The sequence below is a fragment of the Stigmatopora nigra genome, chromosome 11, assembly GCF_051989575.1.
Source record: "Stigmatopora nigra isolate UIUO_SnigA chromosome 11, RoL_Snig_1.1, whole genome shotgun sequence".
Taxonomy (NCBI): Eukaryota; Metazoa; Chordata; class Actinopteri; order Syngnathiformes; family Syngnathidae; genus Stigmatopora; species Stigmatopora nigra.
This window is the reverse complement of record NC_135518.1, coordinates 5,384,164-5,403,344: the sequence shown is the minus strand read 5'-3', so window position 1 is coordinate 5,403,344 and position 19,181 is coordinate 5,384,164. Positions and strand designations below refer to the sequence as shown.

General features: G+C 35.9%; 1 protein-coding gene across 2 annotated transcripts in view; it reads left to right on the top strand.

Annotated features, from left to right (window-relative positions):
• erbb4b (erb-b2 receptor tyrosine kinase 4b) overlaps window positions 1-19,181 on the top strand; it is a 131,775-nt gene that overhangs the window by 75,306 nt on the left and 37,288 nt on the right. For both annotated transcript variants that reach the window (XM_077727408.1, XM_077727407.1), the window contains exons 4-12: window positions 7,512-7,643; window positions 8,916-8,981; window positions 11,932-12,050; window positions 12,586-12,727; window positions 14,132-14,245; window positions 14,412-14,538; window positions 14,901-14,974; window positions 17,858-17,948; window positions 18,437-18,636. In XM_077727408.1, the coding sequence (XP_077583534.1) occupies window positions 7,512-7,643; window positions 8,916-8,981; window positions 11,932-12,050; window positions 12,586-12,727; window positions 14,132-14,245; window positions 14,412-14,538; window positions 14,901-14,974; window positions 17,858-17,948; window positions 18,437-18,636 (1,065 nt within the window). The remainder of the gene's footprint in view (window positions 1-7,511; window positions 7,644-8,915; window positions 8,982-11,931; window positions 12,051-12,585; window positions 12,728-14,131; window positions 14,246-14,411; window positions 14,539-14,900; window positions 14,975-17,857; window positions 17,949-18,436; window positions 18,637-19,181) is intronic.

Genomic DNA, 19,181 nt, shown 5'->3' with positions numbered 1-19,181 from the left:
TTGGCCCAAGAGTCATTTTAGACTTTAGTTCCTAGTACTTGCTAGTCTGCTAGCCTTATTTAATAATAACCCAAGCAAACAGTGCATATTAGTGTTCTGAATGAACACAATTGGCTTCACCCCCTCCTACTCTCGCCTAAATTTAGCCAGAATATTTTTACTCTTTCAGATTTGTTCGGTGTTTATTCATCTTTCTATTCACCCTTACGCCTGCACTGCGTCTGTCCAAATTGAAACTTCTAAACTGAGGCCCCATCTGCTGAATGATCCTCTCTCATTGCATGCATGTACTGAAGCCTGTGGTATACGCCAGAGGCATTATCCACTTCTTCATGGCCCATCTGGTCACGCTTTATTTGTCTCATTTACTGCCTCACTCTTCATTTCTTTTCATTCTCCTTTGTGGCTCAGAGTCACTCATCTGTTCCACTCGATAGTCCTGATTTGTTATATCGATACCAAAACAAATTGTGTCATGTTTATGATTGTATCAACATATACAGTGTTCATAGCCCCCCTAACCTTGATAATTTTTTAATGCCACTTCTTTAGGCTCCGGGACATAGGCTCAGTTGCATAGGAACATAATAACTTAGCAAAGTAACAAAATCAAATGGAAAAACATTAATACACAGGTTATGCCCCCCGATCCCATTGTATTTATTCAATGTCTGCCAATGGCAGCGATAGACTTGCATTTCATTTAAGATGGATGGACTGGAAAGCAAATCTTTCAATAGCACCAAGTAAAGTTGTGAGTGTCTTATTAAGCATGAAGAGTAAGAAACAGGCTAAATTGTTACTCTGAATATCACAGATTGTACAGAAGTTTTTGTTTTCTGTTGGGTTTTTGTGTTATTTTTTCTCCCAAATTACAGAGGTACTGAAAAAGACGATGTGAGGCACAACATAAAAAGTAAGCCTGTGTCAACCATATTTGCTGCACAAGTGGCTTTGCAAAATGTACCGTATTCCAGAAAGGAAGGAGCTAGTATGATAAATAGCACAAACATGGAGTTCAAAGTAATGTTTTATAAAAAGCCCGCTAGTACTGTGACTCATAGTAGAAATCACAGCTCAGTAGGGAAATCTTGGGGAAAATGTGCTGCTAAATGTTGAACTGGGAGAGCGTTGCCAAGGACATTCTGAGTCTCAGAGACACCCTTGGACATGCGCCTCGGAAGAAGTGACATTTAATTGCTGCCTCCTTCTGATCTCCAACCCTTCTCCATCTAGGAGGAAAAAAAGAGCAATTATGCCACCTGAAACAAGATCAGCGTACATTGCCCAAATTCAGTTGAGTCGTTTCCCTTGCAGCCCGCAGACGTTCAGGTCTCCTTCAATTGTGTGACTAATTGATTACTTCCCATGCAATTACTCCCATGTCACACTCAATACTTCACGTCTTCGGGAAAGGGGGACAGAGGGACATTCTCTTTGAAGGACGGCATTCATATTGTCACATTTGTAAGCCTCTAATGTGGATTGTGAGGAGCAGAGTGTTAAATTGGAGTCTAGAGCTGGCCATCAGTTGTGGTTGGTATTAATTGATTCCTCGGTAATGCCGCTGTTTCACAGAGATAATGACGCTACTGGAGATAGGTGTCTTGGTACGACTGATGGGCCAGCAAGGATCAATAATTGGAATGTTTTCTGTCTGTTTGTTTTTCCTCTGCACTTGTGACTAAATTGTACTATCAATGACTGCCTTTGACGCCGTTAGGTGTCCAATACTTTTCGTCTAAGGGGGGCAAATAAAATTTGTTCCCAGTCGAAATGGATTGAATTTCTAGCATCATCAATAGCACTTAAACATTAGTATTCATAGCCAGTCCTCCTAGTTTAACACATTGATGCCTGAATTCAAATTCAAACAGGGGAATACCCTGACATGTTGGCCAGCCAATCGTGAGGAACAATCATTCACTAAATATGCATTTTGGAGCAAAACTATGAAAATTTAAAAAGCAAGCAATGTTTTCTTTTAGCAATTTACATGGAAAAGCATTTAGAATGTTTGAAGTATTTTGTAACATCCTACAAATGGACACCTTCCATTAAATTGTATGTTTTCGTTTTGTGTAGTACTTTCGTTGCATAACAGAAATACTAATTTTGCTGTATCACTTCACCAACTACATACATTATTTTTATAAAGTACAATCCCCGTTGAGTTCCTTTAACTAATAATTGGGAAATACATATAATTCTAAGAATTTATTTTGGGCTAAATTGAACTAAATCCAGCATAACATGTCACTAATTAAAATGGTTTTAAAATATAAAACATGAATGCTCTCTCACATTTTCAAGAGTAACCATCAATCTCCAAACTATTACCAACTATACACCAAGCTTTTTTTTTTTTTAGCTTGTTTTAATATCTTCAATAAATTCACGCCACATCACTGAAGCCTAGGACACTAGCCTCTGGCAACTTAATAATTGATATAATGTGCATATTTGTATTGCTTCTGAGCCTTAACACTTTGGTTTGCGGAGAAGATATTGATGGAACCAATGGTGGGTAATGAAACATGAAAAGAACTCGTCTGTTCATCTCTGGTATCCATAGGGATATGAAGGCTATTACTGTATGCAAGACCAGGCATGATAATTCATTTTCAGATACTAGTAGCTGCTTTAAAATGGACCTTTTGTTCTTTGTGATGAAACAGATGTATCCTTTTTTTTCCAAGACATTGTCCATTAGAACAATGAAAATGTGCGTTTTTGTGTTTGATCTGATCTATCAAGATGATCAGTACCTTCGTATAAATCCTTTAGACTCTATTCTGTTGTTATTGATTTTCACACTTGGCTCCACCCATCTGACGCCCGCATCATTGTGTTCGAGTGTGAGCCAGAATAGATGACAGTAAAATTGATGAAACGTCCAAGGGGGTAAAACACAAATAGAGACATCACTCAAAATCTGGTTTAATGTGGTTCGACAAAATCCCTCCAACAAACCTTTCTACCGAGTATTAAGATTACAGAACAAGACACGCACAAAAAGTATGTAAAGGTTAATTGATCTGTATCTTATGAAGTAAATAATATTGTCAATGTGGCAGAAAAAACACGCTATATTTGTTTTTAATGCCTTTGAATGATGGATGGAACGTGGCTTTTAAAAATTAAATTAAAACTCTTAAAATGAATGAATCAAATCCATGCCACGTTCCTGCCGTTTCTCCCAATTGAAATGTATTGGATTTCTAGCACAATAAATGGCAACCAATCACTTAATTGGAATTGATGATTGTATGTAGCATGTGAATATTTTAACGGAAATGTCTAACAAAGAACCACACTCAAACAAACTATTTTTTTCACGGTTACTGGCCTCAAACTTGAAATGCCAAGTGTGCCAAACCATAGAGCATATATTTTATATATAGATATATAAAGATGTAGTATATATAATGTATTATTGTTCCACAGTTGTGTGCAGGCCACACAATGCAATGTGAAATTTTTGGCCAACATGTCCTATAGTGTGATAATGTGTCAAAACGTGATCAAAAAAGGCACTATGACTTATGTTTTTACCAAATCTTACACCAACCGCTGTGGGTACTTGGTATTCTTTGCTTTACATAGACTCTTTGTCCTTTATCCAACATTTTTGTCTTTGACTCCCACTGTTTTATTTAGGTCCTTCCAAATACTGGCTCATTTTTATTCAAGCATTAAGATGATCACACATCAGCAATGATAAGCTAAATGGCCCTCAGTTGTTCCCACTGAAGGTCTTTTTCTTTGTATTTTAATCATTGACTGCTCATGCCTTGATAATATTTCGTCTCCTGTCGTTTTGTCTCCATTTATTTTCTTTTGTTTTTCATCCTTTTTCATAGATTCATCTTATCAGTGTTTTATTATAGACCCCATCACTTCCTTCTCGTTTTCCATAAAACTTAGATTACCAGGGTTTTATCACAATTTAAGCTTAAAGAAAGAAAGCAAGAATGCAAACCTACAGTATACCCTGCAACCATTCTGTGTATAATTTAATGATTTTTAGGTTTTCTCATCTTTAAGCGGATGTGCAGGCTTGCTCCGCTTTAATACTATAATCCCAAAATCTCAGCAATTTTTCATAAAGACTCAGAGGAAACAATTGTATTGGGAGGGATCGCGACTAAATTTAATCACCAGCCAAAGAATGCAATTACTTGGTGGAGAAGAAGCATATGCTAGGGGATCAGGGTAATGGTTGATGTCCTGCTGTTATCAAGTTTCCCTTGACAAGTGATCTAGGGGTATAAAACAAAAACTTAAAAAAAACATGTAATATGAATATGTTCAATCAGTCACCTTCTTACAGTTGTGCATGTTTTTAAATATACATTAGAGATGCATTTTTTGTACAGATAAGTAAAAAAGCAGAAGTGCATTTATTTTTTTTTGCATTGTGCAAACGTTTCCTTGAAATCCAGCACCTTAGTCATATGTTGTATTTCAATGTTATAGCCTTTATTTCTATACTTTACATTATTTTACAGTGCAGGGACCCAAAGCTCTGCATCCCAATAGTTATTTGTCTGATGGAGACAGACCATTTTTTTTACATCTTACTGTTTCTATCACTGTTCTTTCACATTTTCAACATGATTTATGTCTTTATCACCAATGCCTTTTGATTCATCCACATCACCCATATTGAGCTATATGTATAGTATCCATAGCTTGTTTTTCACCCAAAAAATTTACTAGTATCAAAAGGACCGTGGTATCAAAATGTGTATTTTTCGAATGTGTTTGTCAATGTAAATATGTAGCTCTTTAAATACTTTATAGTTGGAGCAGTAGTTGGGGGGTCAGCTTAAATACAAATTTGAAATTGCATTAAAGCCTTGAGGGTACATGCTCGATCTTTTGATGTCATAAGACAAGATCAAGAAATGTATTATATTTTTTTAGACCCGTTTTACTCAGTTATAAGAAGGAATAGCAATAGTATGCCAAATATCAACAAAAGAGAGATCACATATTTTACGTCATCAGTCATAATGCTTTAATCATGTTAATGTATGTCGTTTCTGCTTTGCTTTTTAGAAGGAAACTCTTGCAAATGGTGCATAATACATACATTTTTTAACATATATATCGGTTCATTCGCCCACTGTGTAATTTCTATTTTCATTGTGCTCTTCCCATTTAATATTGAGATATCCCGAAAAGAATGTCATGAGAGAGTAATTCAACTTTTTTCTTCTTTACAAAAGTAATTGAATAAATCAAACAGGAGTTTAAATATTCCCTAACTATATTGTCTCAATTCTTTAGGGGACTCTATTCATTGAGCCTGCCAAACCACCACCATTCTGCAATCACACCCATAAAGCAATTTAGTAATTAAAACCACTGTAGATGCAAGTAATGATTTTATTTATCCTAAGCCTATGCACGTTTTTTTCACTTTCAATAACAAGATGTCCAATCTATTTTGTCTCGGTAGGGCAAAAGAAGGGCTATGATAGTTAATGAGATAATATTAGGTTTTACTATGAGTTATAATACATAATTATTCATAGAAATACTCAGGTGTATAGCCATTAATGTTAGTTTATGTGCTCCATGTATAATTGTATTCCAATTTTTCATACTATCTTGTATTTTTTGGTTGCTTTTTAATGTGCACAGTGATTGCCAATAATTAAGACCGAGTCCATTAATAGATAAAATAAAGTAGTATGTACTTATTTTTTTCTTTTTAATGTTTTCCCACTTTTCCAAGTATTTACCATCCCTGCAGATAAAAAGGAAGTTCAAAACAAAATTAATGGTACTCTCATGCCTCTACTTTTTCATATCAGTGAAAGATAATCACGATTGGGATATTAATTAATGCAGTTGTCTAACACTAGAATAAACAATCCTCTGTTTCTCCTTTGCAAACCCCTGACAGTCTTCTCAATACTTAATTTATTCATTCTCACAAACTCATTAAGATGGCTTTTTTCCCTGATCATTGGTTCATTATTTGCCTACCATTTTTAATCATATTCATCCCCCAGCTGCAATAACAAAATACACCGAAAACTCACAGCAGGCGCTTGCTACCAATATAATTGCTCGCATGCATTTGTTCTGCCTCCCTGAATTTCATATTGTTTTCCTCCAGTAGCCGTGCAGGTTATTGTCAAAGTTTTTTTTCCCCTTTGAAGTCAAATTCACAAATGATTACAGATTTTATTTTTCACTACATTGGCTTGATTACACACCAACCATGATAGTTTCACACAAAACAATCATTATTGTGGTATAACTGAGCAGTTAGCTTCCTTTGACCACAAATCATACTTATACTTAATGAAAGTAAATCCTTAGTGAGTTCAACATGTTTCTGATTGGTGTAATATAAACTGATTGTGCCTATTGTTATAATTTTCATGATAGACAATATAAGAGAAATTGCAATGATGCTCATTTGATCTTTATTTGAATGATCTTAAACACTTCAAATAGGACGGCAACATTAACAGTTCCATTTATTACTAAAATTAATCAGTTTTATTAGAGTTCAACGTAATCCTTGTGAGAATATGCAGTATGGAAAATGAATGAATGGATACTAAGGGGCAATAACTTGAGTATTTCTGTTTGTACACAACTCAATTGCATTAATTTTGTTTTTGTTAACATGTTACTAATTTGTACGTTTACTCGATAATAATCCAGTATATATGTATACACTAATGATTAATAGTAAATCAAATATCATAACTATAATTGAGATGTGAAGTCCACATATATTGATCACATTTTGAGTCATGTAGGCCACACAGTTTCTATGTTCTTAATGTGACCCAAACATTTGATGTTCACATTTATGGATGCCACAACTTTGTGGGGCTAAGTAAATCTTATCCGTTCAAGTTGCTGAAAGTAGTCCAAAGGGGAATACTTGACACCATAGTTCATTCATTCATTGTTTCATCTTTTATACCGCCCATCCTTGAAAGGGTTGTGGCAGTTGCTTGGGCCTAAATCTGTATCTCATCTTTATTTCACCTTTGACCCACATGAGAATTGCATCACGTAGATAAGCAGCCAATTGTCCTACTGGCTGCAAAGACCCCACTTGTATCCCCTTCAAATAAAACAAAGAATGTAGATGGATGGAAAGAACATGATGTACAAGTGGTTTGATAACCCACTGTTAAATCGTGTTCTTCTACTTAAGGTTTCCATTTTTCCCACTTCCCAGCATCACAATATGAAAATAATTTGAAATTGAGATGAGAGCTCTTAACCCACAATAATTGCTTCTCTGGTGAAGGGCTGAATTCATTTCTTTTTGTTACTCCCACCACACCTTCAACTAAATGGAGAGAGCGCAAAGGTTGCACGATTGGCCATAATACCTCATATTACATGAAGGGGGAAATGGTTTAATCACGCTTATGCAAGACACTATTGTTATAGCTGTTCTAGTAAATATCATATAATTATCATTTTACTCATGACAGCCTTCCTTTTTTTGTGTTTCATCATTACAGAGATTCTCAGTGGAGGCGTCTATGTGGACAATAACAAGTTCTTGTGTCATGCAGACACTATTCATTGGCAGGACATTGTGAAGAATTCAGGTGTTTTTCCTGTGGTGGTCCCCACCAACAGCAGTGGCACATGTAAGTAACTATGTAGATTATATGCAAACCTTTGACTTCACAAGTTTTATTTAAGATAATTGGGAGCCTTTGTAGGTGTAAAAAAATGAAACAACTCATTTTCAAAGCACTTGGATGTATGACAAAGGTAGATGTTTAATTTTGTTTCTTTTGAAGAACTAAATTACAACTATTTTAATTAGTTTGTCGGCAGTAAATGTCTAATCAACTTCACATAAATATATATATAATTTTTTTCTTTTTAGTTTTTTTAAATTATTTTTTTTAAGTTGATAAAAATGTGATCATCTACGCTGAAACTTGCACCCATGCAACCCTTGTGAGGATAAAAGCTGCCATTCCTGGAGTTTAAGTACATTTAACAATGTGACTCTTTTAAGATTACAGTAAAAGAGACAAAGAGACAGAAAAGTGATGCATGTTTATTGTCCATCACTAAGAAGTTATAGGCTCAGATAGGGCAAATCTAATGTGTTCAATGAAAACTAACCTGATTTGACTTTACAATCCAACAGATTCTGAGGGAAAAACTATAATAGAGAGAACGCATTGAGACAACAAATCATAGCCTACTGCCATTTACATTTGTCTTTGTACACAGCCTTTAATGCTGTCAACCTCTTCTTAAGATCTGTCAATGTGCTGCAGGGAATTAAGCTGGACTAGAGAAAAAGCAACAGACAGCCAAAAAGGAAAGCAAAAGAATGCTGGGCCATAAGCAAAAAAAACCATAATGAGGCGATGAATAAGGAAAGGTAGATGAGAGTGAAAGAGATAGTGTTCAGTGGAGAGGCCACATGAGGAGGGGGGTAAAATTGAGAATCATGTTGGGAATCGAGCAAGTCTCAGCGTTAATAGCTCTCATCTGAAGAGGCTGATGGACAGAGGACACCACTCCTGCACTTGCAAAGGCTAACTTCCCTCTCGCTTAATCACCAGACAGTCAATTAAGCTCTCCAAAACTATCCAAAATGGCACTGGCGTGCTCTACTTATCAGCTCCATTTAGCAAAAAAAAAAAACATGTTTTTGAGGTTTAATGCTAAATTTTAAAAGAACAAAATGAAAAGACTTATAATTTGGCAGAGGCGATTGAGGTAATTATAAGCTTACAAGGGGTTTGGCATAGTACAATGCACATTGTAGAAATGTCATTTCTACTTGTGTATGTACATTGTTTGGCACCAATCTTATTCAAAACCTACTGATTTGATGATTGTAGTTAAGCTTCCCTTGAAAACATCCCTAATTGGTTCCATGACATTCTTTACAGGTCAGAAGTGCCATCGCTCCTGTAATGGCCGTTGTTGGGGACCCAAAGATGACCAGTGTCAAAGCTGTAAGTAGTTCAATTAAAACACAAGTGTAGCCAATGTCTCTTTCAAACAACCCAATTCAATGATTGATTTTATTGTGCTGTAAAGGCATGCAACATAGTAATTAAAAAAAAAAGCAATCTCTGATTTGGGTGGCCCGGTGGACGAGTGATTAGAGTTTTAATGTCCCAGTTTTGAGATTTTAGTTCGTTCCCGGCTCCAGACCTTCCTGTTTTGAGTTTGAATGTTCTCCCTGGGTTATTTTCCCCAAGTATTCTGGTTTTCTCCCACATCCGAAAAACATGCAGGGTAGGCTGGTTGAACACTCTAAATTTCCCTTGTGTGAGTGTGAACATGAATGGTTGTCTGTCTCCTTAAGCCGATTGGCTGGACTCAAATTCAGGGTGTTGTCCCCCGCATTCTGTGTGAATTGAGATGGGATAGGCTCTAGCACCCCCTACAATCCTTAAACAGTACAGATAATGATTGATGCTTTTTAAAATTAACAAAGTAGAATTGAATGTTGGTGTGTTGGGGCATTTTGGGCTTCCTCACTTGCATGACTCTTGCTGATCCATTAATCAATAGTTTGTAACACTCACACCCCAAAAATTGAGATTATCATGGAGTGTAACCACCAGCCTGCTGCTATCTCCTCTTAACACTGTATTCTATTAACATCTCATTCAATCACTCACTTCCTGTGTGAATGCAGTTTTGTGGGTACAAAACTCCATCTTATTATTTTCCATGTGTGATTACCAGTTCATGACTATAACTTTGTTGATTAGGACAGCAGTCTTGGTTCATTAATGTACTACTAGATTGAGCCACAATTTTATCATTTCATCTTTGATGGAGGAAATTACTTCCCACATTGTACAAAAGATTTACATTGTTGAATAACTTGTTCTACGTTTCAGAAAGCTTCAAATTTATTGCGTATGCATGAGTTTGACCAATACATTTGCTGCATGATAGAAAAAAACAGATTCTGCTCGATCCCATTACAGTCATGAAGAATGAAATAAACACTTTGCAACATGGTACAGATGAGCCACTGATAAGTGACTAGGTGCTGTCCATCTGGTTTCCCATTATCACGCCTCTTATACCACACACGTGCCGTCAATCTGCCGTTCATGTGACTATTCATCCTTGATTGCCTTACTCATAACCTTTTCAGTCTGTTTTGGCTTACTGCCAAAAAAAATAAAAATGATAAGTAGAGACCTTGCATGAAAGAAAGCTACTTCAAAGATGAGTTCTGTGACATTTTCATGAATAATTATACAAACGTCTCAAAATCAACAACAAAGAGAATCTCATTCACTCAGCAATACAAAAATGAAACTTATTCAACCCAATGAATCACTCCAAAAGTTAAAACACTTCATAAGAAAATACAGCACATCGAGTAGTGATTTCATGATTTTGGCAAAATCAACAGATCTGACTAACCGGCTGCACTTTATTATTATTTTTTTATAGAAAAAAAACAACTTTACTGGAAGGCCAACTAGTAAATAATGATTCACTTCCTTTTATATTTTCAATTCATTTTCTGATGCCTTTGGCTGTTTGAAAAATGGAAGTGACTGATCATGTTAGCTCAAGTCTGTTAAATTGAAGCTTCCGGGCATGCTTTAGAGATAATCTGTTGTCTCTTTTTTTTTTTTAAATGTATATAGTTGTACACGTAATAGTATTTTTATTTTAAAAGGAAATATTAACGCCATTGTGGATTATAAAATAAAGCTATTTTTTGGGACACCCACAAAATGACATGCGGCAGTTTTTTTTTTTTTTTTTTTTTTTTAGATATAGTGAAGTGCATTTTCTATGTCTTTCAGGCACACCTGTATCCATTACGGTGATGATAATTCATCACTCTGTGAGGACGTGTGAAAGCACCTTTTCAGTATATTGCTGCACATCCACAAAATATAATGCTCATAAGCAAAGCTTTCTAATGTTCCAATTTTCAACTATTCTCATTTTAATGTACTATACTCAAAATAACTAAAATGTCTCACAAAAGCAAAGGCACATTTTACATAAACATTTAATATAAAATAATTCCAGTGCAACGCAAAATATAACAACATAAAATACGACATTTTACTCAAAATATGAAGTATTCCGTAATTTCTCAATTTTCTCTAATGTGCACCCACTGGCAACTACCATAAAATGGGTATGTGCACTTAAGTGAAGATATTCCAAATTGGGCCCAATTATCTATTCCCCCTGGTGTCTTACCAACTCATTGCAAAAAAATAAATAAATTAAATAAATAAACTCTGAGGATAGGAAAGGGGTTGTTACTCTATGTAGATAAAGACGCCTAGTATATTAGCCCGACCCATTGGGTTGAAGCACTGTAGTCAACTTAGAATAGATTGTACTCATTTCTGTTTAGTGTCACTTTAACATTCATTCCTCTGAACTGGTTGCCGCCAATCAAGTCAAGAGTAGACAAACAACACAATCACAATCTTCAAAAATAAAGGATAACATATTCCTCAAATTTTAAGGGGTGTACTCATTTTGTGAAGTACTTCATTCTCTGGTGGCCAAGCAGATGTATGGTTAGTGCATCAGCCTCACAGTTCTTAGGTCCAGGGTTTGATCCCATGGTTGTGACCATGAATGGTTGTCTGTCTCCTTGTACTCTGCGATTGGCTGGCCACCAATTGAGGGTGTCCCCCTTTCTGGTGCCTGAAGTCAGCTGGGATAGGCTACAGCTCCCCCCCTGACCCTTGAGAAGACATGCAGTTCAGAAAATTAATGAATGAATGAAGTTTATTCTGTAATTTGGAAATTCTACACTATCATCCTTGTTAAATGTAAAGCGTTAAAATCCACTTGCAGCTTCAAGTACATTTGGAGCCACCCCAGCTTTTTGGCTTCAGAGTGCTGTTTAGAGGTTTCTGTTTAATTACTATATTGTTTTTTGTGTAACTTCCACAGTAACTAAGACGGTGTGTGCTGAACAATGTGACGGTCGCTGTTTTGGACCCTATGTGAGTGACTGCTGCCATCGTGAGTGTGCGGGTGGTTGCTTTGGTCCAAAGGACACTGACTGCTTTGTGAGTTAAATTACACATGCATAAACACAGCACTATATATTCAGTTCAGTCAGGACAAACTAACAACTTGTTTTATTAAATGTTCTGGTCTTTGTCCACAACAATATTAACCCTGGATCATAATTATTCTTTTACACACCCAACAGAACATTGGCTTTAATGTGTCATATTTAGCTATAAAGCTTTAAGATAAGGAAGAATATATCACAATACGAGTTGTTTTATATCCCAATATCGATATGAAAAGACATAATGTTTAGCAGTTACCTTTATTTTGGACTGATATCAAATTGACCGCAAATTTTAAATGTACCAAGCCTATAATTTTAAGATATGTTTATCTACTCTTACTTATGAATAGTAGTTTTACCTCTTAAGACAGCTGTTTATTAACTTAACATAACGGGTCATATGTGTTGCTATTTTTTACTTTTGATATTTTGTATTAATCACATACAGTTGACAGGAGCTGCCAATTGGTTGACTTTTGACCAGTCACATCAGTTATAAATGTCCAATTTCTTTTTATTTACAGGCATGTACAAACTTCAATGACAGTGGAGCATGCGTGACGCAATGTCCCCAGCATTTTTTGTACAATCCCACCACCTTCCAAGTGGAACATAACCCAAGGGCAAAATACACATACGGAGCGTTCTGTGTTAAGAAGTGTCCACGTAAGTTTCTAAATTGGACTCAAACTTGAATTGTGTGTGTTTTTTGTTGTTATCTGGGCATTACAAAGGAATCTGATTGTATCGGTAATTTCCTGGAATAGAGATGGAAAACCTTCATTAGAATAACATCAACAAAGCATTTGCACTTTTAAGTCTTTCTATGCCATTGATGATGATAGATGTGGAACCATATGTCTCTTCATCTTTCCACTTTGGTTTTAAACGAGTTTGTCGCTATTATTTTTGTGTGAGTGATTAGCACAGTTCTAGAATTGAGGGTACCAATTCCAGGCTTCTGCCTTCCTTTGAAGCATATGTATGTTCTCCCAGTGCTTCTGTATGTTTTCTCCCAGAACATCAGTTTCCCATCCCAAAACATATAAAGAACACCATAGGTGTGAGTTTGTGCATGAATGGTTATTGCCTCCTTGCAATTGGCAGGAAATCAAAAAAGGATGACCAACTATAACACCTTGATGAAAATTAGCTGCATGGAAGATGAATACATGAAGTAATAGACATGAATCCATTTCAACTAAAAGTGTTGGCAGTGAATGAACATTCATTTTTTTTACTGTTAGCCCCCTATATAAAATGAATTGGATGTCGCCCACTAACAACGGCAGCCAATGAGCTATATAGTAAATCACCCACAGTATTCAAAAATAATAATGTCTCTGTTTCTTCACTATAGGGCTTTTCTACTTTTTTTTTAATCGAGATTCAGGTTTCCTACTAACAAATTTATTCTTGGCACTTTGAAAGTGCTGTTCTGAGGTCACGAGCAAGTTTCACATAAAGGTGTGATGCCAAACTGAATCAATGCTTTACACTTCAATCCTTCTGGGATTTGCGATCAGGCTGAATGAGGAAAGAACAACCGTCTCCATCTAGAAAACAGTCAGCGCCCTGGAAACACAAAGCTAGTCAGGATTTAATGATCCACATAATGCTGAAGAACTGGCATTAAATACAAACCACATTTTTCTTTGCTGATAAAATGAAGTATCAGATAAGGAATTCAAGAACTTTTTACTACTTACTGTAAGATGAGAAACTTCGGTTTAAATTGCCTCTCCAAAGACAGAATTGGACTAACCACTTGAGGGCCATATGTCCATTATTGTTAAATCTCCACTAAGAGCCTCCTTATTTCTATGGGCAAAGTAAGAGGACTTAAATATGGTAGGTTAGGTTGGGGTGAAGAACAATACATATAACTTTGTTCCTTTTCAAAGAAGAATACTACAAAAATGATGGTACACTTATTCTGAAATCTAGTACTTTCTTCCCATGTGAGTCAGTATAAAGTGTATTTTTGCCCTTTATGTGTGAATTTCTCCACCTTTAATACAAACAGCCACAATCTGTAGTTGACATTTACAACGAAATATTTTTTTTCAGATAACTTTGTGGTGGACCAGAGCTCCTGTGTGAGAGCGTGCCCCAGTAATAAGATGGAAGTGGAGGAGAATCACATCAAGATGTGCATTCCTTGTACAGACATCTGCCCAAAAGGTGAGTTTTTTAGAAAATCTATGACAATAGGGAACAGGATTCTTTTTAAAAGGGTTTTTGTGACATTTTGTTCAAGGAAAAAAAGTGTAATAATAACACTCCCTTAGCATGACATTTCTTTGCGTTGCTAAATTAATGCTTTTTGCCAACCTTTTGTTTTTTGCAGCATGTGATGGCATTGGTACTGCCAGTCTACAGGCAGACCAGACAGTGGACTCCAGCAATATTGACAAGTTTGTTAATTGCACCAAAATTAATGGCAATTTGGTTTTTCTCATCACTGGAATCAAAGGGTGGGAACCATTATAAGCTTACTTTCCTGCTTTTTAAATTGCTTTTAAAACTGAATTATTGTTATTATAATTACACACTTTTATCTGGCCTTTAAAAAACGGTATTCAATTTTTATGGCATCTGCACGTATCAGTGTGAAAGAAACTTTATTTTTACTTTTATGTTCGTGTTCCCATGTCTTTTAACTTCATTATTATGATATACCAAACACGTTAATGTATTGACTGAATATATGAATTGCCACTGTATTGCTTACATTTCCACACATTATGCTTTCATTAACTTCCATGTATTGCAATACCTTTAAAATGATATTAATGATAATAATCAATTATTATGTGTGTCCTATTATCATTTACAGGGATGTTTATCATAACATCGAAGCGTTGGACCCAGAAAAACTCAATGTATTCCGAACTGTCAGAGAAATTACAGGTAGGTTTTGTACATATAAAATAGGCACCTTGCCTTTAACTCATTCAGTACTTCTCAATGTGATAGACATCAAATCAATTTCAATCGCAACGGTTATCTTTGAATGATTTTTATTCACTGCCATTAATGGCGATAGACCTCCAATCCAATTTGATTTGGGGATTGGCAGTGATTGGATGATAACAGCCAGGCCTACCGGTCAAAATGGATTTGATGTCTATTGGCGTCAATGGGAGCCAATGATCATAGGCAGCATATATGATTTATTTGTTATCTACCAAAACAAGTCCAAATGTATCATTATATTCCTATAATATTATATTTAATTCTGGATTTGACCTGCGATCGTATTTCTACACCACAAAGTAAACTTGAGCTCATCTGCTAATTTGCAAGCTACGACAACATCTTGGAAGAGGCATTATTAAGGCGCACAATATGCACATCCGTTTTTCTGGTGCGTATAAAGTGCATTTTGCTATGTGTATTTAGTTAAGTCTTGTTCCCACCCACCCCTCTGGAGACGGTCCACAATGAGGACAGACATAGAGGCATAAGATGAATATCAGATGAGTCTTTCAATCTCCACCATCTTTGCTGCCATTCCCTTGAGATGGGCCTTAAGTTTACAATTCTCAGTTTTCTCGTCATGCATCACAAAAAAACATGTGGTGTGCATCATTAATCCTTCAGTAACTCCTGACTCTTTTCTTCATCTGAGCTGTGTACAATCACCAATGCTTTATCTCCTTAAACTAGAAGAAAAATACAGTTTCCGTTGTAATATACTCATCCATTTAGAATGTGACAAGCAGCAAGTCTTTCTTTAAAAAAGTAAGCCTCTTTTGTCCAATTATTATTCTTTATTATTTTAAACAAGTTGTGTGTGTGTGTAGTTGCTTTGTTATATGGAGATTATCCCATTATCCAAAATGTTTATTTCTCCAATTGGTGGAGTCAGATTTAGTATAATACATTCTGATTCAGAATGGGGTGTAACAAACTTTCTTTCTTCCTTCTTTTATTATGGGGTAGAGTAGCCAACCATGATTTACTAGGAGAGTCTTTCTTTGCTCAGCTTGTCATCTCCCTGAGCTGTCACGACTACAAGACATTTGACGGAGGCAGCCAACCTGCCTCTGTGACCCTGAGGTCAAGAGTGTTTTCCCTCTTGCTTTTAAATGAGCCCATCCTACACATAGCCCACTTGTCTCTGCTTTTCCAATTACTCCCCCGTCCCCTCTTTTATTGTCTCCTGAAAACATTTCTTGTTGAGTGGGCAATCAAATCCAAATGATGTGTCTTATACTTGGGTATCTCGGTGTTGTAGCTTGGGCTGTAATTACCACAACTTGAAGCCGCTTAACAATTGCTTGTGAGCACAGAACCTTTCTTCTTAAGTGGCTACATGCTGTAATTTGCTTGATACATGAGTATGCTCTCACAGGAATGTGTTGAAGTCCACGATCTTTTGACTTTTACAGGAAACAATGAGAACAGCACAGCATAAGACAGCATGTTACTAAAAGGGCAAATAACTAGCATTGGGTTGATACATATGAAACATAGTGACAATTTGATAATGTGGGTACAGAAAATTCTCGCTTCTTCTAATTGATTACTTTTTAAATGAAGAGTTTAATATTTTTTAATTATCTTCTTAGTAATCCACCTGTTTCTACCTGTTAAGTAAAATGTTAATGTATACATTCAACATAACGTTGCTACTGTTCAATCAGCTTTAATCTTGATTTTTTTTTTCAAAACCTGAATATAATGGGACGCCCCAATCTTTTATGAATGGGACTTTTCTGTATTTCATCAGTGGCAGTAAATAAAACATGATGATTGAATGCCAGCCATACCAGTTAAAAAATAAAAAATGAATGAAGTCATCAAGAGTGTTTTCTCAAAAACATTTCTGTAGTAAAGAGAGTAGTTGCCTATATGGTCTTCATTTCAATAACAGATAATTAACTTAAAATTCACCATGATTGGCTTGTTGATAATGCAGTCCCAGCTTGACTGCAACTCATATTTACCAGACTTTTGTCTTTTCACATTTCATCATCAAACACACTCAATATGTCTTTGACTCCACTCGAACGTCATAAACAAAACAATGTCAACAAACTGAAAAATACACCGTTGAAGGTTATTACTGTCTTGCCTACAAAAGGAAGTTCCCTGTTTACTTCCCTACTTGCCTTTCAACAAAAACTTGAGTAAAAATTATGCTTCTTGCAGGTGCAACATTTGCAATTGTTTTTAATGGAGTCTTATTGTTCATTAATTAGCAAATACTATGCTACCCATCACACCCACAATGATTTTTCTCAATGTCTCTACCACATCTTCTCTATGTTTGCAAGTGTTTGTCAATAAGCCAACATAAAATTAGTGTTGTTTTTATCTCCAAAAAACACTTATTATCTCCAATCTCAAATTTTATCTTCCATCTCCAATCCATTATTTTACCTGATATTTCTTTTTCACTTCCCCATTCACTTATTTTTGTTTGTCCTTTGATATAGGCTAGAGGAGTGTACCTCCTACTGGTCTCTACTGAATATTTCATATATTTTAATCCATTATTGAAAATCCTAAATGAGCCACGTCCACCCTTTCAGCTCATCTTTTTAAATGATTCAACACAGATGTAGATTGCTTAAAGGAAATGCAAAAATATTAATATATGAGACTTGACGAAACGTACACACACAGCTGCCATCCAATTCTAGCCTAGAGGAGTGTGATTTCTCGATTCTGGAATGCTGGGACTCCTTTAGGGAGGTCAACTTACATATTTGCATTATTTTTGTGCTTTTTTATGTCAGTAACGTTGTCTCATTATAATGTGTTTCTGTTTGTGTCCCTATTTAGGCTTTCTGAACATCCAGTCTTGGCCCGACAACATAACAGATTTGAGTGTTTTCAGCAACTTGGTAACAATCGGGGGAAGAGCCCTTTACAGGTATACAATACAATGTAAACATGGTTGTCAAATGTTTAGTATTTAACAAATTCTTCTTTTATTTTAAATGGTTGAAGCCTTAATTGTGAACTCATTTAGTTCATTGGCTGCCATTGTTGGCTCTACATGTCCCATCCATTTTGGACTGGGGGGACTTCCAGAAATCTCAGTTAAAATGGATTGAACTTTGGCACTGTCCGTTGTGCTGAAAGATGACCATGTCAATGTAAAACCAAAAATATTCATAATTTTTGATGTGTATTGAATACTTAAATAGTCATAATACATACTGTGCCATATTGTGCATATGTTTTGACTTCATTCGGCTAAAAAGATCCTGATTTAATCAATTGTCAAAACATAGCTGCAAGACCTTGAGTAACGCCAAACGTCAACATATATTTTTTATTTCATTTCAATTCATGTGATACCTTGTCAACTTGTTCTTCTTGTTTCCTTTTGTCAATCCTCATACTCTGCCATCTCAGTGGAATCTCCCTGCTTGTGTTAAAGCAACATGGCATCTTATCACTTCAACTTCAGTCACTCCGTGAGATCAGTGCAGGGAACGTGCACATTGCAGAGAATAGTCAGCTGTGCTACTACAACACAGTAAACTGGACCCGACTGTTCCGTGCTGCCAATCAGAAAATGTTGATCAGTGACAACAGGAAGCCACAGGATTGTTGTAAGTTCATAACAAACACATGTAGAATCAAAGGCCAATCAATTTTTAATACGTCAGTGCCAAAATTCCCGTGAATCTAATCTGATTTTTTTTTTTTTTTTTTTTAAATCTGAACTTCAGAACTTGTTCGCGGCAGTCATTGACAATGCTGCTCTGTTACTGTAATTTCCAAAGATCTAAAAGTACTTAAATCATTGTCTACTATGGACAAAAATAGATGTCCCATTCATTTTAAATGGAACAATCAGCTGTGAATCCTCACAATCATTCAAGCGATCTATTCAAAATATGCCCCGTTTTTAGTTTTGCATCCCTTCTAGAGATTTTGCATTTTGGCCATGCTATAGAGAAATTACACTTTCAGCTCAAATCCATCCACTTCTGTTTACCAAACGCGTGTTTTACTTTGCTTGCATGTGTATGCCATTCATTTTAGGTTGATTTTACACTCTACGTATAAGCAGTCCAAGGATTAGATTCTATTTTCACCTAATGATTACCCAGGCATGGTATCACTCATTTGAGAAGTTCATCCACTTTCTAAA